Below are 24,668 nucleotides of genomic sequence, written 5' to 3'. Positions count from 1 at the left end.
GAAAAAAAAAATCAATTACCTTTAAACATACAAAAACACATTCAGCTTCACTCATAATAAGAGAAATCAAATTAAAACTATGCACAGATGCCACTTTGCACATATATGATTGACAAAGACAAAAATTTTTGAGGACATACTGTTCATGATGGTATGAAAAAAATAGGCCCACTTATATGCCATTTGTGAGTGTATAAATTGACACAATTTCCATGGAGAACAATTTAGTAACAACATCACAATTTACATAACTTTCACTGAGAAAATTCACTTCTAAGAATTTGCCCTACAGATATATTAGCACGTGGGCAAAAATGATTGAAGCACAAAATTATTTGTTTCAGCATTGTTTTCAATAACAAAAGATTGGAAACAAATTGGATGTCTGTTTATAGGGGATTGGTTCTTCTGTTAATAGAATATTATGTAACCATGAAAATAAGATATTCTTTAGGTAGCAATATGAAATGATTACCCAAATACAGTAATCAACAAAATCTAGACACAGGAAAGTACTGTAGTCTCTTCTATTTAGGAAAATATTGATAAGGCTGAATAATTTATATTTTCTTTCTCTGGAAAGATTCCCAAGAAGTGGATGATATTGATTATCTCCAGAAAGTTACTGGTTAGCTGAAGAATAAGAGGAAGTGACTTTTTTCTACATAGCCTTTCAAATTTTGAACCCTGTGAATGTATGTATTCAAAATAAATAAATAAAAATTAAATATCAAAAACACATTCATACTGATAAAAATATGAATCTGTATATGGAAAGTATGTAAGATTTTACTTTTATAAAAATGTTAATCCCCTTTCTAAACTATATTCTGTTTAATGTTTTTATTTGTGCTTTATAATCATACATAATAGTGGGATTTGTTGTGACATATTTGTACATGCACATAATTTGAGCAATTTTATTCCTAAGTACCTCCCTTATCCTCCTTATCCCCATGATCTCTTTCCTCTACTCCACTGGCCTCCCTTCTATTTTTAAAATTTATTTATTTATTTTGTGTGTATGTTGTACTAGAGACTGAACACAGGATGCTCTACACCAAGCAACATCCCCAATCTATTTTTATTTTTTATTCCCAGACAGGTTCTTACTAAGTTGCTGAGGTTGACCTTGAGTTTGAGATCCTCCTGCCTCAGTCTCCCGAGTCCTGTAATTACAGGCTTGCATCACTGTGCTTGGCACCCTTCCATTTTTTTAAACTGATGCATTATCATATGTAAAAGTGGAATTCATTGTGATATATTGGTATGTGCAGATGGCACAATTGGTCAATTTCATTCCCCAACATATACCCTCCCCTCCCCTCCTTCTTCCTCTACCTCATCCCCTTTGTCTGCTCCACTGGTCTCCCTTGTATTTTCCCTTTATTCCTTTTTTCTCTCTTGCTCCTACAAGAGAAAACATTTGATTCTTAACTTTCTGAGTCTGGCTTATTTCACTTAGCATGATATTCTCCAGTTCTATCCATTTACCAGTAAATGACATAATTCCATTCTTCTTTATGACTGAGTTTGACCTCCAATGAAACATCAATGTGAGTTGTCCTGAACTACCTAGAGTGACATTATCTATAGGATAATCTTTCAAGGTTCATGTGTGAAAGCCCAGAAATAGAATTAACAGAAATAGAATTCTTAGCTGGTAAACATGGCACACACCTGTAATCCAAGCCACTCAGGAGACTGAGGCAGGAGGATGGCAAGTTTGAGGCCAGCATGGGTAACTTCGTGTGACCCTGTCTCAAAATATGTAAAAAGGGCTGGGGATGTAACTCAGGTATGAAATGTCCCTGGGTTCTATCCCCAGTACTTCAAAAAAAGAAATAGAATTCTTGGATTTGTCCAGCCAAGGCATGTGTGATATCCAACAGGTATTAGCCATCCTGGAGTCTTCCAGGTCTACTGATTCTTAGAGTTTACCTAGCATTATCAATTGTTTATTCCTTATTTCTCTGTATTGAATTTCTTATAACCCAATAGATTGGGCCACAACTTTATAGCTTCTGAAACCCTCCTCACCTTTACCCAATTCTGGCTTACACTGATCTAACTCCCGCCTATATCTTTGTGACTGATGCCTCTAGCAAAGATATGGATGTGATGGTATTTAAAGAAAACCCTTGAATTCATGAGTACACACTTTCAAATACATTTCTAGTAACTAAGTCCTTGAGAATGCCCTTGTCCTCTTGTCAATACTTGCCTATCACCACTGTGGAGTAAGTGAGATAATTAAGATTCACTCCAAACCATAAAATTTGTGTTGCTTTCTTCAAAACATTGAACCTAACCATCTGCGTCTTTCTGGTAATAGAATCCAGGCATGGAAAGAGGGTACAGTGTTGCATGCTTGTGATCCCAACTACTTGGGAGACTGAGATAAGTTCAAGGCCAGCCTGGGCAACTTAGTAAGATCCTGTCTCAAAATAAAAATAAAAGATCTGGGGATGTAGCTCCGTGGCACTCCGCCTGCTTGCCTAGAATTCTTGAGGCACTGGATTCAATCCCCAGTATCAAAATAAGAAAAAAAAAATGTCTGCACAGATAGATCATTTATCTGGACGTTAAAGTACTGGAATGTTAACGAAGTAACCCCACCTTCAGACCAGAGAGCTTTGTGAAAACATCTGATGAAATCAAAATGAATTTCCATATACGCTGCCTGAATGAGTGTGCCTGAATGAGAATAAGACCAATTTGAGGTCCTAGATATCATATAATGCCAGGACCGTTTTCTCTTTGAGATAGGAGCTCCCCAGCTAGGGAGCTCCATACTCAATTACCATGCTTATGTGGAAACAGCATCCCAATATTCATTCAAGCTTATTCAACCCTGATCCATAAGAATTTTGGGTAACTCCATACCTGACCCTATACATACCTTATGCAAGATTCAAGGGACTAGCCATGCCTCCTCCTACAGCACAACCCCATTCTAGCTGTGACTTTTTAAATCGTTAAATTTCATTCTTTGTGCTATACCCTTTGTTCCATGCTATACTATCATATTTAGTTATATTTTATCTCTCCTTAGACTTTCAAGCCACTAGCTTCTGGTTGCAGCTCTAGATTGTTTCCAGGTTTTGGAGGGTAAAGTTCAAGATGTTAACATCAAACTGGTCTCTGTACCACACAACTCTCAAAGACTGACTTCTAGTTGCAGCATATCAGTTTGACATTTGAATTCATCAAGTACCTCATCACACCAAAGACCTCCTAGAACAACTTACCATATTCTTTCACATAGAAAATCTCCTTTAGATGCAACTACATCTTTTATTCCTTCTCTTTCCCCAATGTCTCTAACATAGTTAACACCATTACCCAAGTAACATGGGGACCTCTAAAGTACCCCAATTGTGTCAGGGATCAGAACAAGGAAAACACACACTGGTTCTGGACTAAAGAGGGAAGACTCTCTATTCATATTACCACCACCAGTTTACACAAAAACCTGGAAGAAATGTTGTGAAATTCCTTCAGTCTCTCCCCATTCATCCCAACGTCCACTTATCTAAGCAATGCACATCTAACTGAATCAGGGGCTTCACTCTGTATTTTGAAACCCATCCAAATGGTCTAAGAGAAATTTAGTTTGTGGTATAATAGATAATATAATAACTCTCAACGATGTCATCACCAGCTTCAATACCTGAATCACTAGAAAAAGAATGAACTGTTGAAGTGATCATAAGGACCCACATTTTCACTCAGGGACTCCCTAAAGCATGTTTGAATCTTCTACAGTGAAAACCCTACAGTCTCATCCAGAGAAGCGAGGTAGGGACACAGAGGAAAGTTATGGGATTGAACTGACTGTGTCATCTCCTTTAATTTTGCCTCACATCCAGGTTGTACATTGCAGGCAGCTACAGAACTATGATTTGGGAGCATCAGTCTCATTTTCCTACCATTCAGTCTTTCTTTACCTAATAGCTCCTGTTGGTTCCCTGGCCCAGGTATTTTCACGTGTTTTAGATTTGGAATTCAGCTCTGAACAATTTACACTGTTACTGTATAGAATGTTGCCTAGGTAATCCATGAGAGAAAAAGTTAAAAACAATATAGGACTTTCTGTAGCTTTGATCAATCATCTTGCAATGTATAGGAATTGTGTGTGGGCCAAACTATAGGAGCTCTTCAAATCCTAGGCAATTAATGTTTCTGCAAAAGCCTGCATTTTAAAATCACTTCCAAAATCAAAGTGTTTAGACGTGAGTTCCTAAGAGATCAGATTCCATTTTCAAGGGGCACAAAGCGTATCTGTATTTTAGCCTACTTTCTATTGAAGTTGTATCTAAATGATGCAATCTTTTAGATGAATTGGGCACACAGCCTCCTGTAAGAGCAAATAAGAAATATTCTCTTCTACCTTGGGCATTAAATTTTACTTCTGTGAACCTGGAGTACCCTCAAATGGTAACTAAGTACTGACTGAATACTGTCAGAAAGAATAGCTCAATACCAATATTGCCAAAACCACTGCATTCAGTATTTAAATAGATAATACCTTGTGACTTAAGTAGAAAAACTTACTAGAAGATTATGTCCTTTCTTCTGAAGGTTATCATCTCCTCCTGACAGATACATTCTGTAGGCTATTCTATTTTTTTAATTTTAAAAAATCACAGGAGAACTGGAGGAATAGCTCAGTAATAGAGCTACTACTACTCACCCATTCCTACCATGTGTGAGGCCCTGGGTTCAATTCCCAGCAGAGAGAAAGAGGAAGAGAGAAAAGGAAAAATGCAGAAGACAACCTCTTTGTTTTCATTGTCAAGATAAAAATACATTTAGTCAGACTGGGGTTGTGGCTCAGTGGTAGAGTACTTGCCTAGCATGTGTGAGGCACTGGATTCAATTCTCAGCACCACATAAAAAAATTAATAAAGATATAATGTCCATCTACAACTAGAAATATTTTTTAAAATACATTTAGTGTTTGTGTGATAAAAACATTATTAGAAAATTTAAATGCAGAAAAATATAGCCTTTTGACTACTGTCAACATTATTAGTGGAAACATACTTTTACTATATAGTTGCTTCTAAAACACTGTCAAAAAGAGATAAATAAAAAAGAGAGGAATTTTTTTAAGTGACATTGAATCAATTAAGATTAGCTTCAACTGTGAGTAACAGGAACCTTAAAACTAACATGGCTTAAATAATATAGAAATTCATTCTTAATTTTAGGCAATTTAGGGCTGGTATGGTAACTCAAAAAATCAATAAAAATCATACTCCTAACTTGTTTCTTCATCATTTAACTACCATTGGCCACACAGCTACTGTCCCATGATCCAGGTTGGCTGTTCTGCCTGAGTTCCTCTTCCTGTCTTCCATACAGAAGGAAGAATAAAGGGAGAGCAAATCCTTTTGCTTACATCCCATTGGCCAGAACTTAACCATATTTTTATGTGGTACTGAGGATTGAACCCAGCCAGGGCTGGGGTTGTGGCTCAGTGGTGGAGTGCTTTCCTAGGCACTGGGTTCGATGCTCAGCCCCACAAATAAAGAAAGAAAGAAAATAAAGGTGTTAGTTGATGGCAACAAATAAAACAAAATATTTTTAATTTTTTTTTAAATACCCAGTTATATGAGAGACGGGGACATATTGTAACTAATCCAGATAGTCATAGTATCCACCTAAAATTTGAGGTTCTGTTACCTAAAAGATGAGGATAGATATCGAGGGACAACTAGAAATCTCTACCACCAGTATAAACAGAAAGAGACAAAAGTAATATAAGGAAAAAAACACCACAACATTTTGGAAGCTATAATGTAGATGGGCATATGATAACTGACTTAAGAAGTTTCAAGAATACTAAATCTTAAGCCAGTATTGGGAAGCCAAGGAGGAAATTACCAAGTTCTCAAAAGCTCCAGAAATGAAAACACCAAGTACCTCTGAAGGTAAGAATGGCAATAGAGTTAAAAGAGGAGAGACAGTTGAACATTTGGACTTTGGATTTCTCCTCTACTCCAAAAGTGAGACAACTGACCCATCCTTTCTCCAGCAGAAAACTGGAGTTTTCATTTCTATAGAAGATCTCCACCTAGGGGAACACCAAGCACAGTTAAGAGTACCTTACCTAAATAGGGAAATTAAATGAATGTCTCATATTGAATGCTGAGACCTCTCCCAGCAACACACAGTCCCTTTAACTCGGTTTCCAAAATGCTGGTAACCAGACCTGTTCCTTCCATGAATATCTTTTGCTGACCAGGAAAGATATGAAGATACTGACATCAGAAACTACAACAGAACAGCTCAGGCTAATCATGCTATAGCTAAAACTTAGACAGCAAGCCCCACTCAAGTATTTAGAGCTTCACCATACCTTTTTTTAAAAATATATATATATATTTTTAAGTTGTAAATGGACACAATACCTCTATTTTATTTTTTATGTAGTGCTGAGGATTGAACCCAGTGCCTCACACATGCTCGGTAAGTACTCTACTGCTGAGCCACAACCCCAGTCCCTCCCCACACCTTTTTTAGAGACCAATTTGCAAATAAAGCAGCTGCCTTAAGGACAACACACAATTTAGGAAACTAATATGAAATACAGACACAATCTTAGTCCATTTTCTATTTCTATAAGTCAATACCTGAAACTAGGTAATTTATAAAGAAAATAAATTTATTTCTTACAGTTCCGGTGGCTAGGAAGTTCAAGGTCTAGGGACTGCATCTGATATGAGCTTTCTTGGCAGTAGGGACTCTTCAGAGCCATGAGATGGTGCAGAGTATCACATGGTGAGGGTGATTACAGCTATGGCCAAACTGGCTCTTATGACAGACTCACTCTTGTAATTACCAATCCTCTCCCTTGATAATCTATTTAGACATGAATCCATGAATGGCTTTCCTCTCCTGACCCAATCACCTCTTAAAGATCCCATCTGGTCTCACCTCTTTATGCCTCATAGTGGGAGCTAAATTTCAACATGAGTTTGGGTAGGGACACTTAAACCTGACTGATACCAAAACCAAAAGAAATTTTTAAAAAGAAAAACAACTTGGAGGAAACAGACTATGCAAGAAGAAACTAAAAACAAACAAACAAACAAAATACCATTGATATTCTCATAATTAGAGAAAAAGATATTCCAGTATACAGGATGCCTTTTTTTAAGTCAGTGAAAAAAGTTCTTGAGAATTTAAATTATAATAATTGAAGTTAAAAACTCAGTAAGTGGGTTGGAGTTGTGGCTCAGTGGTAGAGCACTTGCCTGTCATGTGTGAGGCCCTGCACTGCATATAAATAAATTAATTAAATAAAAGTTCATTGACAGCTAAAAAACTATTTTAAAAAAATTCAATAAGAAGCCAGGCACAGTGGCACACACCTATAATTCCATTAATTCAGTTGACTCAGGCAGGAAGATTGCAAATTCAAATCAACAACTTATCAAGATCCTAAGTACCTCAGCAAGACCCTGTCTCAAAATTTAAAAATAAAAATAAAAAGGACCGTGGAGGTAGCCCAGTGGTAGAGCACCTCTGGGTTCCATTCCATCCCCAGTACCACCACCACCACCAAAAAAAGAAAGAAACCATGGCTTTGGTCTTCTAAAAAGCAACCTAGAAAGCTAGATGACAATGAATCAAGGTCTTCAGAATTCTGAAGGAAAATTCTGTTTAATTCAGAACTCTTCATCTAACTAAATTATTAATCAAATGTGCAGGTGTACAGTGGTACACACCTGTAATCCCAGCAGTCTCTAAATAAAATACCAAATAGGGCTGGGGATGTGGCTCAGTGGTAGAGTGCCCCTGAGTTCAAACCCTGGTACTCCCCCACCCCATAAAAAAGAGCAGGTGCAGAATAAGATATTTTCTGACATAGAAATTCTCAAAAAAAAAATTTCCCCAGTATGGTAACTATGGTTGTCAACAATTAACTGAATATTTCAAAATAATAGAAATTTTGAATGTAGTAGAATAATAGAAGTTTTGAATGTTCCCAACAAAAGAAATGATAAATGTCTGAGCTGATGGGTATGTGAGTTATTCTGATCATTACACATTGTGATTGTGTATATACATTTAAAATGTCACACTGTACCCCATAAATACATACGATTATTGTATGTTCATTAAAAATACAACATTTAAAAAATTTTTTTCCTCTTATTAATCCTTTCCTGAGAACCTCTGAAGAATATATTCACCAAAATGAGGGAGCAAACCAAGAAATAAACCAGTGTAGGATCCAGAAGAGGAGTTGAGTTTCAGTACAAAAGCACAGAAAAGAAGCTCCAGGATGATGGCTAACATAACGCCTGTTTGCAGTGGTACACCTAGCACAGGAGGTAAACAAACACTCCTCATAGAAAGTGAGCCAGGAGGCTCCACCCCGGGAGAGAGAGCTTCGGAAAAAGGAAACTGACAAAATAGCCACAGTGTCTTAATATATTGAGAGGAGATTTAGACACCTGATGAAGAGTCTAGGATTTAAAGCAGTAGAAAATTATGTAATTTTTTAAAAGATTAACCCCAGGAAAAAAATACATAGGAAAGCAAAGGTAATTACTATATCACATGACTCAGATGTCAATAAATTTTATACGATCATGATGAAGTAACTGAATATTGATCAAAATTAAAACTAAGTATTGAGATGAAGGAGATGGAATATAGAAGAGCTATTTTGGGGGTGGATATTAGGGCAGAAGAGCAAAACAGAAACAAGTCAATACGTAAAACTGAAACTCAAATAGCAACATGACTGGGTAAAAAACAAAAAAATCTTTGCACAACCAGGTGGTTCCTAATTCTTTTCTGGTTTGTTTGATTTGGTACAGGGATTGAACCCAGAGGTGCTCTACCATTTAGTTACATCCCTGGTGCCACCCCCTTTATTTGTGGTTTTGTTTGTTGGTTTTTTTTTTTTTTGTTTTGTTGAGACAGGTTTTGCTTAGTTATGGAGGCTGTCCTCAAACATGCTATCCTCCTTGCCCCAGCCTCCCATGAGCTGGGATTATAGGCATTGTTTTTTAACAGAAAGGAAGACCAAACTGAGTAGCAGCTGATAGAATATTTTTTAAAAACATTGTTATTGGTAGCTGTCTGTATGATTTTTGGCATATAACTCAAAAAGAATTTGACCCTCTCACATCCCCTCTTAAATTTATGAAGATAAGTTTTTTAACACTGTAATAATAGAAAATAAGAATAGAATTGATACTGAATGTTGTGGCATTCATGCAGAAATTTGTTTATTTATTCACACATAATTGAGCTAATTGAATTCAACCTGTCTATCCCACTGAAGCTGCATTTCCAATTGTGCTTCATGCCAATGTTTCTCAAAATTGGTAATATGTATATTGTTTTGATCCATTATATATGAACAATAATTATAATACTGACCCAATCTAGATCACCCTTAGATCATAATCATAGGGAATTTAGATATCTTGCTATTAGAGATATGATTGATGCACAGAAGTATGAGACAATCAGAGGTTGCTGAGCATAAAATTCCTTTACATTGTGATAAAACTCTGTGGGAAGTGTAATGGAAGTATTAATTCAAGGAGAAGAGGAAACAATATAAATTTCCACTTGTTAAAAATAAGAGCTTATTCAAAAATTGAATAATGGTACATATTAAATCAACACAACATTCAGATTCCACTGTATTATGTGTTGAACAGTGACATTATAAAATTATAATAGCTAGTTACTAAAATGAAACTGAAGTTTTTTCTTTCAAAAGCTGAAGACTTTTAAGAGTTAAACAGAAGAGTACAACAATTTTTGATGAAAATGATCCAAGTATCCAATGCAGAAATTTAATTTTCTCTTAAACAGCCAGATAAGGTGGGGGAAGAAATTATCATACACCATAGTATAATGAAGAAACAATGGTTTCAGAATATTATCTTTAGGTGAAAAAGTTTAAATTGTCAGACTAAGAAATATACTGTGTATAAACATGCTCTTTTTTTCTTTTTTTTTTTTCTTTTTTTATTGTAAACAAATGGGGTACATCTTGTTTCTCTGTACATGAAGTAAAGGCATACCATTTGTGTAATCACACATTTACATAGGGTAATGGTGTTTGATTCATTCTGTTATTTTTTACTACCCTCCACCCCTCCCACCCCTCTTTTCCCTCTATACAGTTCCTCCTTCCTCCATCCTTGCCTCCCTCCCACCCCCCATTATGTGTCATCATCTGCTTATCAGCGAGATCATTCATCCTTTGGTTTTTTGAGATAGGCTTATCTCACTGAGCATGATTTTCTCCAATTTCATACATTTGAATGCAAATGTCATAATTTTATTCTTTATGGCTGAATAATATTCCATTGTGTGTGTGTGTGTGTGTGTGTGTGTGTGTGTGTGTGTGTGTATCACAGTTTCTTTATACATTCATCGATTGAAGGGCATCTAGGTTGGTTCCACAATCTGGCTATTGTGAATTGAGCAGCTATAAACATTGATGTGGCTACATCACTGTAGTATGCTGATTTTAAGTCCTTTGGGTATAGGCCAAGGAGTGGGATAGCTGGGTCAAATGGTGGTTCCATTCCACGTGTTCTAAGGAATCTTCACACTGCTTTCCAGAGTGGCTGCAGTAATTTGCAACCCCACCAGCAATGTATAAGTGTACCTGTTTCCCCACATCCTCACCAACACCTATTGTTGCTTGTATTCTTTTTTTTAATTTTGTTGTAAACAAATGGGATACATGTTGTTTCTCTGTTTGTACATGGAGTAAAGGCATACCATTTGTGTAATCATAAATTTACATAGGGTAATGTTATTTGATTCATTCTGTTATTTTTTTCCTTCCCCCCCACCCCTCCCACCCCTCTTTTCCCTCTATACAGTCCTTCCTTCCTCCATTCTTGCCACCCTCCTTAACCCTAACCCTAAACCTAACCCTAACCCTAACACTAACACCTCCCACCCCCCATTATATGTCTTCATCCGCTTATCAGCAAGATCATTCATCCTTTGGTTTTTGGATATTGTCTTATCTCACTTAGCATGATATTCTCCAATTTCATCCATTTGCCTGCAAATGCCATAATTTTATCATTCTTTATGGCTGAGTAATATTCCATTGTATATGTATGCCACAGTTTTCTTTATCCATTCATCAATTGAAGGACATCTAGTTTGGTTCCACAATCTGGCTATTGTGAATTGAGCAGCAGTGAACATTGATGTGGCTGTATCTCTGTAGTATGCTGATTTTAAGTCCTTTGGGTATAGGCCAAGGAGTGAGATAGCTGGGTCAAATGGTGGTTCTATTCCACGTGTTCTAAGGAATCTCCACACTGCTTTCCAGAGTGGCTGCACTAATTTGCAACCCCACCAGCAATGTATGAGTGTACCTTTTTTCCCACATCCTCGCCAACACCTGTTGTTGCTTGTGTTCTTGATAATCGCCATTCTAATTGGGGCGAGATGGAATCTTAGGGTAGTTTTGATTTGCATTTCTCTTATTACTAAAGATGTTGAACATTTTTTCATATATCTGTTGATTGCTTGTAGATATTCTGTGAAGTGTCTGTTCATTTTCTTAGTCCATTTGTTGATTGGGTTATTTGTATTCTTGGTGTAGAGTTTTTTGAGTTCTTTATAGATTCTGGAAATTAGTGCTCTATCTGAAGTATGAGTGGCAAAGATTTTCTCCCACTCTGTAAGTTCTCTCTTCACATTGCTGATAGTTTCCTTTGCTGAGAGAAGGCTTTTTAGTTTGAATCTATTCCAGTTATTGATTCTTGCTTTTATTTCTTGTGCTATGGGAGTCATGTTAAGGAAGTCTGATCCTAAGCTGACATGTTGAAGATTTGGACCTACTTTTTCTTCTATAAGATGCAGGGTCTCTGGTCTGATTCCAAGGTCCTTGATCCATTTTGAGTTGAGTTTTGTGCAGGGTGAGAGATAGAGGTTTAGTTTCATTCTACTGCACATGGATTTCCAGTTTTCCCAGCAACATTTGTTGAAGAGGCTATCTTTTCTCCATTGCATATTTTTGGCCCCTTTGTCTAGTATGAGAAAATTGTATTTATTTGGGTTTGTGTCCATGTCCTCTATTCTGTACCATTGAGCTGCCTGTCTATTTTTTGTACCAATACCATGCCGTTTTTGTTACTATTGCTTTCTAGTATAGTTGAAGTTCTGGTATTGCAATACCCCCTGCTTCACTCTTCCTGCTAAGAATTGCTTTAGCTATTCTGGGTTTCTTATTCTTCCAAATGAATTTCATGATTGCTTGCTCTATTTCTGTGAGGTACATCATTGGGATTTTAATTGGAATTGCATTGAATCTGTATAGCACTTTTGGTAGTATGGCCATTTTGACAATATTAATTCTTCCTATCCAAGAACATGGGAGATCTTTCCATCTTCTAAGGTTTTCTTTAATTTCTTTCTTTAGTGTTCTGTAGTTCTCATTGTAGAGGTCTTTCACCTCTTTTGTGAGATTGATTCCCAAGTATTTTGTTTTTTTCGAGGCTATTGTGAAATGGGTAGATTTCCTAACGTCTCTTTCTGAAGATTCATCACTTATGTATAAAAATGCATTAGATTTATGAGCATTGATCTTATAACCTGCTACTTTACTGAATTCACTTATGAGTTCAAAAATTTTTCTGGTGGAATTTCCCATTTCCTCTAAATATATAATCATGTCATCATCAAATAGGGATAGTTTGAGTTCTTCTTTTCCGATTCGTATCCCTTTAATTTCTTTAGTCTGTCTAATTCCTCTGTCTAGAGTTTCAAGGACAATGTTGAATAGAAGTGGTGAAAGAGGGCATCCCTGCCTTGTTCCATATTTTAGGGGGAATGCTTTCAGTTTCTCACCATTTAGAAAGATATTGGCCATGGGCTTAGCATAGATGACCTTTATAATGTTAAGGAATGTTCCCACTATCCCTATTTTTTCTAGTGTTTTGAGCATGAAGGGGTGCTGTATTTTATCAAATGCTTTTTCTGCATCTTTCGAAATAATCATGTGATTCTTGACTTTAAGACTATTGATATGGTGAATTACACTTATTGATTTCCAAATGTTGAAGCAACCTTGTATCCCTGGAATAAAACCCACTTGATCATGGTACACTATCTTTTTAATATATTTTTGTATGCAATTTGCTAAAATTTTGTTGAGAATTTTTGCATCAATGTTCATTAAGGATATTGGTCTGAAATTTTCATTCCTCGATGTATCTCTGTCTGGTTTAGGTATCAGGGTGATATTGGCTTCATAGAATGAGTTTGGAAGGGTTCCCTCCTCTTCTATTTCATGGAATACTTTAAAGGAGTATTAGAATGAGCTGTTCTTTAAAGGTTTTGTAGAACTTGGCTGAGAACCCATCTGGTCCCAGACTTTTTTTTCTTGGTAGACTTTTGATGACTTCTATTTCATTACTTAAAATTGATCTATTTAAATTGTGTATGTCCTCCTGGTTCAGTTTAGGTAATTCATATGTCTCCAGAAACCTGTTGATGTCTTCGAGATTTTCTGTTTTGTTGGAGTATAGATTTTCAAAATAGCTTCTAATTATGTTTTGTATTTCAGTCATGTCTCTTGTGATATTTCCTTGTTCATTCCGAATTTTAGTGATTTGGGTTTTCTCTCGTCTTCTCTTTGTTAGTGTGGCTAAGGGTTTATCAATTTTGTTTATTTTTTCAAAGAACCAACTATTTATTTTGTCAATTTCTTCGATTTTTTCTTTTGTTTCAATTTCATTGATTTCAGCTCTGATTTTAACTATTTCCTGTCTTCTACTACTTTTGGTGTTGCTCTGTTCTTCCTTTTCTAGGGCTTTGAGCTGTAGTGTTGGGTTGTTTATTTGTTGATTTTTTCTTCTTTTATTGAATGCGCTCCATGAAATAAATTTTCCTCTATGTACTGCTTTCATAGTGTCCCAGAGATTTTGATATGATGTGTCTTTGTTCTCGTTTACTTCTAAGAATTTTTTTATTTCCCTCCTGATGTCTTCTGTTATCCATTCATCATACAATAGCATATTATTTAATATCCAGGTGTTAGAGTAGTTTCTGTTTTTTATTCTGTCATTTATTTCTAATTTCAATCCATTATGATCTGATAGAATACAAGGTAGTATCTCTATTTTCTTGTATTTGCTAACAGTAGTTTTATGACATAAAATATGATCTGTTTTAGAGAAGGATCCATGTGCTGCTGAGAAGAAAGTGTATTTGCTCTTTGTTGGATGGTATATTCTATATATGTCCATTAAGTCTAAATTATTGATTGTGTTATTGAGATCTATGGTTTCTTTGTTCAATTTTTCTTTGGAAGATCTGTCCAGTGGTGAAAGAGTTGTGTTAAATTTGCCTGGTATTATTGTGTTGTGGTCTATTTGATTTCTGGAATTGAGAAGGATTTGTTTGATGTACATGGATGAGCCAATGTTTGGGGCATAGACATTTATGATTGTTATGTCTTGCTGATTTATGCTTCCCTTAAGCAGTATGAAATGTCCTTCTTTATCCCTTCTGACTAACTTTGGCTTGAAGTCCACATTATCTGATATGAGGATGGATACTCTGGCTTTTTTGCTGAGTCCATGTGCATGTTTTTTCCCATTCTTTCACCTTTAGTCTGTGGGTATCTCTTTCTATGAGATGAGTCTCTTGCAGGCAGCATATTGTTGTATCTTTCTTTGTAATCCAAACTGCCAGCCTATGTCTTTTGATTGATGAGTTCAGGCCATTAACATTCAGGGTTATTATTGTGATATGATTTGTATTCCCAGTCATTTGGCTCATTTTTGTTTTTTTTGACATGACTTGGTTTCTCCTTTATTTGGCTATTTCTTTAGGGTAGTTCCTCCCTTTGCTGATTTGCATCATTGTTTTTCATCTCTTCCTCATGGAATATTTTACTGAGAATGTTGTGTAGTGCTGGCTTTCTTTTTGTCAATTCTTTTAGTTTTTGTTTATCATGGAAGGATTTTATTTCATCATCAAATCTGGAGGTAAGTTTTGCTGGGTATAAGATTCTTAGTTGGCATCCGTTTTCTTTCAGGGCTTGAAAAATGTTGTTCCAGGCCCTTCTAGCTTTTAGGGTCTGGATTGAAAAATCTGCTGATATCCATATTGGTTTCCCCCTGAACGTAATTTGATTTTTTTTCTCTTGCAGCCTTTAAAATTCTGTCTTTATTTTGTATGTTAGGTATTTTCATTATAATGTGCCTTGGTGTGGGTCCTTTGTAATTTTGTGTATTTGGAGTCCTATAAGCCTCTTGAACTTGATTTTCCATTTCATTCTTCAGATTTGGGAAATTTTCTGCTATTATTTCATTGAATAGATTGTTCATTCCTTTGGTTTGTTTCTATGTGCCTTCCTTAATCCCAATAATTCTTAAATTTGACCTTTTCATGATATCCCATAATTCTTGTAGATTCTGTTCATGATTTCTTACCATCTTCTGTGTTTGGTCAGCTTTGTTTTCAAGATTAAATATTTTGTCTTCAATGTCTGAGGTTCTGTCTTCCAGGTGTTCTATCCTATTGGTTATGCTTTCTATGGAGTTTTTAATTTGGTTTATTGTTTCCTTCATTTCAAGGATTCCTGTTTGGTTTTTTTTCAGTATCTCTAACTCTTTATTGAAATGATCTTTGGCTTCCCATATTTGCTCTTTTAACTGTTGATTGGTGCAATCATTCAATGCCTGCATTTGCTCTTTCATCTCATCATTCAATGCCTGCATTTGCAGGGCTGGGGAGACAGCTCAGTCGGTAGAGTGCTTTGTTGCAAGCACAAGTCCCTGAATTCAATCCCCAGCACCATGCAAAAAAAAAAAAAAAAAAATGCCTGCATTCTCTTTCATCTCCTCGTTTGCTTCCCTGATCGTTTTAATTATGTAAATTCTGAACTCCCTTTCTGACATTTCTTCTGCCATGCTGTCATTCGGTTTTATTGATATAGCATCTAGATTTGTTTGGGGCATTTTCTTCACTTGTTTTCTCATATTGGTCAGATATCCTTGGAACTCTGAGATATTGCAGATTTCCTCTATTGGCTTATAGTGTCCCTGTAGATTTCCAGTATATCACCTCCTAGCCTTCAGTAGCCTGAAGTCTTGGAGGAACTTGGTAATGCAGTGCTCCACAAGGAAGCTGCCCCTCTAGGGATGGTGGCCTTTGGGTGGGGTATATTCCCGGCTAATGGGCAGAGGTACCTCCACTTGTTGACTGATGGTCTGCCAAAGGGGAACTAGACTGCGGGCTGTGGCACGGCTGGTCTGGGCCTATGTCTGGCCTGCCGCCCAGGCCAGGGGAGCCTAGTTGTGTGCGGAAGCCTTTCACTGGCCGACCCTGCTTTGAGAAGCTACCTGCGGTCCAGGCCTACTGCTGGGGCTGCGGGGAGCCTGGTTGTGCGCAGAAACCTCTCTCTGGCTGGCCCTGCTCTGAGAAGCCGCCTGCTGTCTGAGCCTGCCGCGGGGGCGGGGAAGCCTGGCTGTACGCGAAAGCCTGACTATGCGTGGAAGGGGGAGCCTGGCTGTTTGCAGAAGCCTCTCGCTATCCGGCCCTGCTCCGAGAAGCTGCCTGCGGACCAGGCCTTCCACCGGATGGATGGGACTTTTAAAGATGCAGAGGATGCTTTGCAGAAACTTCATAAATATATGCAGAGAAAAAGTTGAAAAGGAAGAAAAGCAGAAAATAAATAGAAACAAGTGCAGAAAAGGTGCATGAGCTCTTAAAAGAGGAGAAAAGGCAAAAGAAGAAAAGAAGAAAGTTATCTTCTTCCTCTTCATGTGTTTCTTCTGCTCATGAGTCAGTTTCTTCCTCATCCTCTTCCTCTTGTGGTCAAAAGGCTTAAGACGCAAAAGAGGAATAATTCAGTCTTCTGGCAGTTCCAAAAGGCATTCATCTAAGACATCCTCAAGTCAGACTGATCAGAATAGCAAGGATGAGAGCTACCCAATTCCAATTAACACCTCAGCATCTTTTCTTCTATAGAAGTTTATTAATTTAATTAAAATCAGACTTCTAAAAATATAGAATGCTTCACAAATTTGCCTATCATCCTTGTGCAGGGGCCATGCTAATCTTCAATGTATCATTCCAATTTAAGTATATGCACTGCTGAAGTGAGCATTGCATTTTTTCTTAACCAAAAACAAGAAGTGGAAATCTGCTGGAAAAGCAGGATGGTTATAATGTCAAAAGACACAGGCAAAAGAGAAAGAAAGAAGCCCTCTCTTTCCATCTCCAGTTGATATACCTGAAAACTTTGGAGGTAGGTCTGAAAATCCAAGAAATTTTTACAATAGTTATAAAACCCAGGCAGGTAGTAGCAACATAGATGACATAGATAAATCATATAAATAAGATATTTTTCCAGTAGAAGAAATTCCTCAGATTCCTTTTGTAGGCATTCAGAGGACAAGATAAAAATGTATGGTCATAGGAGATTTTTAAAGGGCATAGAGGGAAGAAAAGAGTACCACAGAAGATGGAAGCCAAGTTCCATGAGTTATTCCACTCCACCAGCAAGTTCAGACTGCTCTTGGAAGTCAGTTGAAAAACACACACACAAGTACTTATTCTGGACCATGTGATTTCAGTAGACATGAGTAAAGATATCAAGTAAATACAAGATCAAGGAGAATGTGAAAAACAGGCCAATTTTGGGGAAGATAACATAACTGAGGTTTCAAAAGAAGATGGAAAGCAGAGTTAAAAATTTTACCTCAAAATTTACTCAATATATTTAATCAGATAGCAGAAATTTAGAAAGAAAAATGAAAAAAGCCAAAAAATTAATATGCCATGGAACTCTACACCATCTACACTAAATGCTGTTAATAAAAGTTTTGGTGGTGTTTTAGTCATAACAGTCAATATGTGCTTCTAAAATTATTTGCAGAGATTACAGAATCCTTTTCCCAAATTTTATTTGTTTCCGTTGTAGATCCCTTTGTTATAGCTTGAGTTTTAGGCTCTTCAAGAGTATTTTATAGGAGTTTCAAGATGGTAGACTAGAGGGTTACTGCATTTCATGTCACTCCAGGACTCAGAACTCAAGAAGAGGTGGTACGTAGAGACTCAGGACCAACTCAGAGCCGCCAGGTGAGTCTCTCCCACTGGGCGAGGCTCCCCGGATGGGGCAATAGTCCTAGAATGCAGGGAACTTTGTGGAGTAGAGTTGCCCAGCAAGACTACCCCACTGGAGCAGTGAACCCAGACAACCGGGAGCTTTGTAGAGGAGGGGCGGCTCAGCGAGAGGCTTCAGTGCAGAGCGAGGGTCCCAGGCCAGGGCAGCAGGACGGGACTGCAGGCAGCCTCTCAGAGGAGGGCACCCAGTGAGAGGCTTCATTCAGTACAGGACGAGGCTCCCTGGCCCATGACGTAGGTCCAGATCCCTGGGAATGTCGCAGAGGAGTGCTGCCCAGCCCAGGAGGTAGTTCTGGACCGAAGGAAACTTTTCAGAGGAGAGCTGCCCAGTGAGACTTCCCCACCGGGTGAGTCTTCCCCACTGGGCGAGGCTTTCCCACCAGGGTGGTAGAACCAGAGACACAGGCCCAGACCAACTGTGCCACAACCCACAGTCTAGACCCCCTTTGGCGGACCATCCATCAAGAAGTGGAGGTGCCTCTGCCCACTAGCAGAGAATATATCCCACCTGAAGGCCACCACTCCTAGAGGGGCAGCTTCCTTGTGTATCACTGCATTATCAATTTCCTCCAAGACTTCAGGCTACCGAAGGCTAGGAGGTGAGTTATTGGAAATCTAAGGGACACTATAAGTCAATAAAGGAAATCTGCAATATCTCAGAGTTTCACTACTAGAGGGGTAGATACCTGAGCAATATGAGAAAACAAGGGAAGAAAATGTCCCAAACAAACCTAGATGGTACAGCAATAAAATCCAATGACAGCATGGCAGAAGAAATATCAGAAGGGAGTTCAGAATGTACATAATTAAAATGATCAGAGAAGCAAACGATGAGATGAGGGAGCAAATGCAGGCTTTGAATGATCACATCAATTAACAGTTAAAACAGCAAATGCAGGAATGCACTAATTTCCAGAATATATAAAGAACTCAAAAACCTTTACACCAAGAATACAAATAATCCAGTCAACAAATGGGCTAAGGAAATGAACAGACACTTCACAGAAGATCTACAAGCAATCAACAGATGTATGAAAAATGTTCAACATCTCTAGTAATAAGAGAAATGCAAGTCAAAACTACCCTAAGATTCCATCTCACCCCAATTAGAATGGTGATTATCAAGAATACAAGCAACAATAGGGGTTGGTGAGGATGTGGGGAGAAAGGTACACTCATACATTGCTGGTGGGGTTGCAAATTAGTGCAACCACTCTGGAAAGCAGTGTGGAGATTTCTTAGAACACGTGGAATAGAACCACCATTTGACCTAGCTATCCCACTCCTTGGCCTATATCCAAAGGACTTAAAATCAGCATACTACAGAGATACAGCCACATCAATGTTCATAGCTGCTCAATTCACAATAGCCAGATTGTGGAACCAACCTAGATGTCCTTCAATTGATGAATGGATAAAGAAACTGTGATATATATATATATATATATATACACACAATGGAATATTACTCAGCCATAAAGAAGAGTAAAATTATGGCATTTGCATTCAAATGTATGAAATTGGAGAAAATCATGCTCAGTGAGATAAGCCAATCTCAAAAAACCAAAGGACGAATGATCTCGCTGAGAAGCGGATGATGACACATAATGGGGGGTGGGAGGAGGCAAGGATGGAGGAAGGAGGGACTGTATAGAGGGAAAAGAGGGGTGGGAGGGGTGGGGAGGAAGGAAAAAATAACAGAATGCATCAAACACCATTACCCTATGTAAATGTATGATTACACAAATGGTATGCCTTTACTTCATGTACAGAGAAACAACATGTATCCCATTTGTTTACAATAAAAATAGATTAAAAAAAAAAGTCCCATCCAAAGTCAAAGCTTTCTTATAATAATTTTCAGAATTTAAAAATTTTTCTTCTTCTAACTGCCATCCTCCTTTTATAAGTATTTGGCAGAGGTATTTTCTTGCATTCCTGAGTTGGACAGTTTTCTAATGCAAGCTCAAAATCTTCTAGACTTTGTTTAGACTTCCTTTTATTACATATAATGTTCCATGAGCTACCAAAACTTCAACATTTTTCTTATGTATTTCCAGAGCTTTATTATATCCATTCATAGCATCCACATGGTATTCAACCTTAAAATATCAACTCCAATCTTCACACATATTAAAGCCTAAGATGCAAATTGTTTTTTGTTTTCTTAATGCAGGAGCAAAGAAATTTTTGCTTTGTAGCCCTCTCATTGAAGATGGTGGATTAGATTTATCTATTCCTAGATTTTCCAGAAGGAATTCAACTACTTCTAGATTAACAAATCCCAGGGAACTCTGCATAATATTTGCATAGGACTCAAAGAAATGCTATTTAGTTCAACACTTCTCCTATATTACAAAGGAATCTCTTCAGAAGTAATTATACCTAGTTTAATAACCAGATAGGTGTGGTGGAAGAGATGAGATAGAAAGAGACACTGCTAGTTTTTCATGGTATCTGCCAAATTCTCTTTTAAATAATGTCACCACCAGTTTGGTAATATAATAAAGAATCCCCATGATTACTGTGAGAAAGCACATCTCAGGACAAAGAACTGTGATTTCTAAGTGGGATATGTCTCTTATGATGCCACTTCCTAAACAGATTAATACCATGAAAAAACCAAAATTCCCAAATATAACTAATTCTTTCAGTCACTATATCATCACTCTCAATATCTTAAAAAAACAGCTCCATTCGGTTCACATTAGGTATCTCCATGACTTCTTTTAAATTGGGATGATTGTATAATGATCTACATTGTCTTCATTAACTTGAGAAGTTGTAACAGGTGCATCTGATATCTAGGAAAGTGCAAAAACCAAATCTGCTTTTTTGGAGATGAATTTTTGTATTTCAGTGTTGTTAATTAACTCTCTTATCTTTTCTGCCTTGTAAATGCTACATGGGCGGCAGCCTCTGGCAGGCTCTAATACCCAGCCTAGAAGGCTCTCGAAGTACTGATTGTCCTGCTATTTGATCTGCAGCAAGGAGAACAATGACCACAGGTGGCAATTCAGGAACTGCCCCAGAAGGTCCTAGGCCATGACTACAGATTGTGGGACCTGACCATCGGTGGCATGCTAGAACACAGTTCCATGTCCACCTCTTGAATCAGTGATCCAGAAGGCTGAGGCAGCAGCCTAGCAGCTGCCCCGAACGAACAACACTTACGTAGTTGCTTTCTGGAGAATTAATATTTTTATATTTAAATGTTGATATTTTAAAACATGCTGAAAGTTACATCTTTAGCAACTACTTAGATTTAGCATTTAAAAATCTGAATATCAACTTTAAATGTATAAAGGTATATATGACTTTTCAGATTCTTTTGGGATGTGTGAGGGAAGAAAGCTCAAAGCCTATTAGGTTATTTGTAAGACCAGATTTGTTCTCATTTCTTTCTTGAATAGTTTCCTATTCTTCCTATCTAGTTTGTAAGTTCTTTTTGTGTCAGAATTATTTCCAATTTCTTGTGTTTTCCCCAAGATTCAAGAACAGGAAAAAGTAAATAAAGTAAGCAGCTATGGAATCAAACAAGGCAGGGGTTGACTTAAGCAAAATTCATACCCTGGAAGATTGTAGTACATACTCAAGGATTTTATGAACATTGTATATATCACTCAGTTTTGTTCTTTGGTCAGGAAGGTTTCCCCATCCCAAAATATAATTCACCTCCTCCCCCACCTGCCACTGATGCATGGAAATCCTTTAAATGTTGGCACAAATCTTCAGACTGCATTTATTCAAAATACATATATCCTTAGAAAAAGTAACATTGACCTAAAGTCAAATGAAATTAGATTGCTTCCTTAGAGCAAGTTTTTATAAAGGAGAATAAAAAGAACCAAGAGGTCAACTTGTGTGGAGTTTACATGTTGCTCCTTAAGCTGACTGCAGACCAAACGAAACATCTCTTCTTTACTGAAATGATCCTGAAGGATACTTAGGCAGAATTTTATTGATTCTGAAATGATCAATCACATCAAAATTCTTATTTCTGGAAAAACATGATTCTTAAATAGAGAAGCTCTGTGACCAACTTAGAAATGAAGGTAATGTCTAAGGGTAACCCTGCTAAAGCCTCCAGTTTGCAGGTCACTCAAATTAAAACTCAGCAATCACAACTGGACCTTCCATTGGATGAATGAATGAATTAAAACACTTCCTTTCCTATGGATGGAGCTAAAGAGAGCACCATGTTAAGTGAAATAAGCCATACTCAGAAAGTCAAGGGATGTATGTTTTCTGTTGTGTAGAAGCTAGAGAGGAAAAAAGAAGAAAAAGAGCTCATAAAAATAGAAGGATGATCAGTAGGGTAAAGAAAGGATACCAGGGGGAGGAATGAGGGCAAGGGAAGGTACCAGGGATTAAATTAATCAAATTATGTTACATGCACATACCAATATGCCACAATGAAACCCACTATGTTGTATAATTATTGTACACCAATAAAAAAATTTTAAACATAATATAAAAATAAATGGTCTTTTCAATTATTTGAATCCTTGCTAGAAGCAGAGCCACAAATCCAAAACCTAAATCTTATTTAATCTTTTGAATGTGTTCCTCAATTTACAAATTAGTAATCAGAATTATTTTCTAGATGATACAAAATGGTAGATTGAAAGTGGATTCCATGGAACTGTACAATACAAGGACTTAATAACTGAACTCTAATGCAAACTATGGTCTTGAGTTAATAATGCTACCTCATTAGTTTGGCTACAACTATGCCATACTGATGTAAAAATGTTATTAATGGAGGAGAAAGAGCTGGAAAAAAAGGAGTATGTGGTAATTCTCAATTCTGACCTAAAACTAAACCTGTTATAAATTTTCCTGTTTGGTATATGGAATATTTTAGTGTAGTGCCTGGAACATATTAGGCATTCAGTACATAATGGTCAGATAAACAGATTTTTCAGGAAAGGAACTATGGAGGAGTAACTGATAAGGAAGTTAGACTGTCAATTAATCTGAAACTTGGGTCACTGAAGATTTGTGTCTTTGATTGATTTTTTTTCTGCAGCAAGTGAAAGGGAACTTTGTTAGGTTGCAGGCTTGCATCTCAGAGCTCCGCATGTTACAGACAGAAGGTTGTTTCCGACCACAAAGCACTTCTCTGCAACTGGCAATAGAGGATGGACTCCAGCAGTTCAAACAATACAGCAGATATGTGACCACAGGTGCTGCTGTGCCCTACACTTCCCTTGAGGTAAGAGATGCTGACCTTTAGGACTCAAAATCATCCTACCATTTTAGTCCATATAGATGTTTCATTATTATAATCCTTAATCCTTATGTTGTTATGTTTCATACACGTTGAATGTAATTTTTCCTTTTTTGTTGTTGTTGTTGGTACTAGGAGCACTTAACCACTGAGCCACATCCCCAGCCCTTTTGTTATTTTTTTATTTTGAGACAGGGCCTCACTGAGTTGCTTAAGGTGTCACTAAGTTGCTGAGGCTGGCTTTGAACTTGCAATCTTCCTGCCTCAGCTTCCCAAGCTGCTGGGATTGCAAGTGTGTGTCACCATGCCCAGCAAATGTAATTTTCAAGGCTAAATTTTCATCTCCCTGCAGACAGAAAACATCTTTCTTTTTATCATATAGCCTTTATGATTCTTAATATAAAGATTGTCATAGAGAGAAGGTCAAAAATAGAGACCGAAGTGAATTAAGGAAAAACTGAATCAAAATAAAGTCTGAATATGCCATCTGTCTCTGATTTTTGGGACTTTCAAATATTAAGCTTCTTAGATTGATATCTATATTTTTAATTACCTGAGTACTCTTAGGAACTTCTAATTGTTCTTAATTAAATCTTGTCATCAAGAGCTTGGGGATGTAATTCAGTTGGTAGAGTGCTTGCCTCACATACTCTAGACTCTGGGTTCAATCCCCAGCACCACCAAAAAAAAAGAGATAAAAAAAATCTTGTCATCAAATTGAGTAAATTTTCTTGGGATTAACAATTAAGCAAATGTAAAAACTGCTACTATTCTGGTGCCAGATTGAGATAATCTTAAAAATACAAATAAATCATGGCTAAACATTCCATGGATGTGTAAGTGTGTATGAGTTAGACACTTTCAGACTTTGGTAACCTCAGGCAGCAAACAGATGCATTAAAAAATAATTGCAGGGACTTCTGGTTTCCAATTTCACACATAAGGAGCTTGGAAGTCACCACTTCATCCTAACAACTAACAAAATGCTAAACAAACTCAAAGATTAACAACTTTGTTTGGATCCCTAAGAGAAGTAAGGTCATAGAGCAAACTACCACCTCCAAAATTCGACCCAGACAGGTAGATATAGAAAAATCACAACATACTGGAGGAGAAACCACCACTAGAACCAGAGTGGAATTGGAAAACCTGAACTTTAATTGATGAATTGCTGGAGGCTAGATGTGGACAAGTCTGAAAGTTAAAAATTCCAGAGGCATCCTGTTATGAGGTGTGGCCCACAATTTTGTAAGTTTTTTCTTCAGGAAAACAACCAGGTCTC

At 37.2% G+C, this 24,668-nt stretch overlaps 1 protein-coding gene, 1 non-coding gene and 1 pseudogene across 2 annotated transcripts in view; 1 reads left to right on the top strand and 2 right to left on the bottom strand.

The window, feature by feature from the left end:
• M1ap (meiosis 1 associated protein) overlaps positions 1 to 24,668 on the top strand; it is a 104,782-nt gene that overhangs the window by 12,397 nt on the left and 67,717 nt on the right. The window contains exon 2 of the mRNA XM_047522886.1: positions 23,186 to 23,371. Within this exon, the coding sequence (XP_047378842.1) occupies positions 23,186 to 23,371 (186 nt within the window). The remainder of the gene's footprint in view (positions 1 to 23,185; positions 23,372 to 24,668) is intronic.
• On the bottom strand, positions 17,028 to 17,130 carry LOC124963780 (U6 spliceosomal RNA). The gene has a single exon (XR_007104816.1). It is a non-coding gene; the product is annotated as a U6 spliceosomal RNA (small nuclear RNA).
• On the bottom strand, positions 19,977 to 21,200 carry LOC124963481 (tetratricopeptide repeat protein 14-like; annotated as a pseudogene).

The sequence above is a fragment of the Sciurus carolinensis genome, chromosome 13, assembly GCF_902686445.1.
Source record: "Sciurus carolinensis chromosome 13, mSciCar1.2, whole genome shotgun sequence".
NCBI lineage: Eukaryota > Metazoa > Chordata > Mammalia > Rodentia > Sciuridae > Sciurus > Sciurus carolinensis.
The sequence above is the reverse complement of the archived record's forward strand: the minus strand, read 5'-3'. Positions and strand labels throughout refer to the sequence as shown.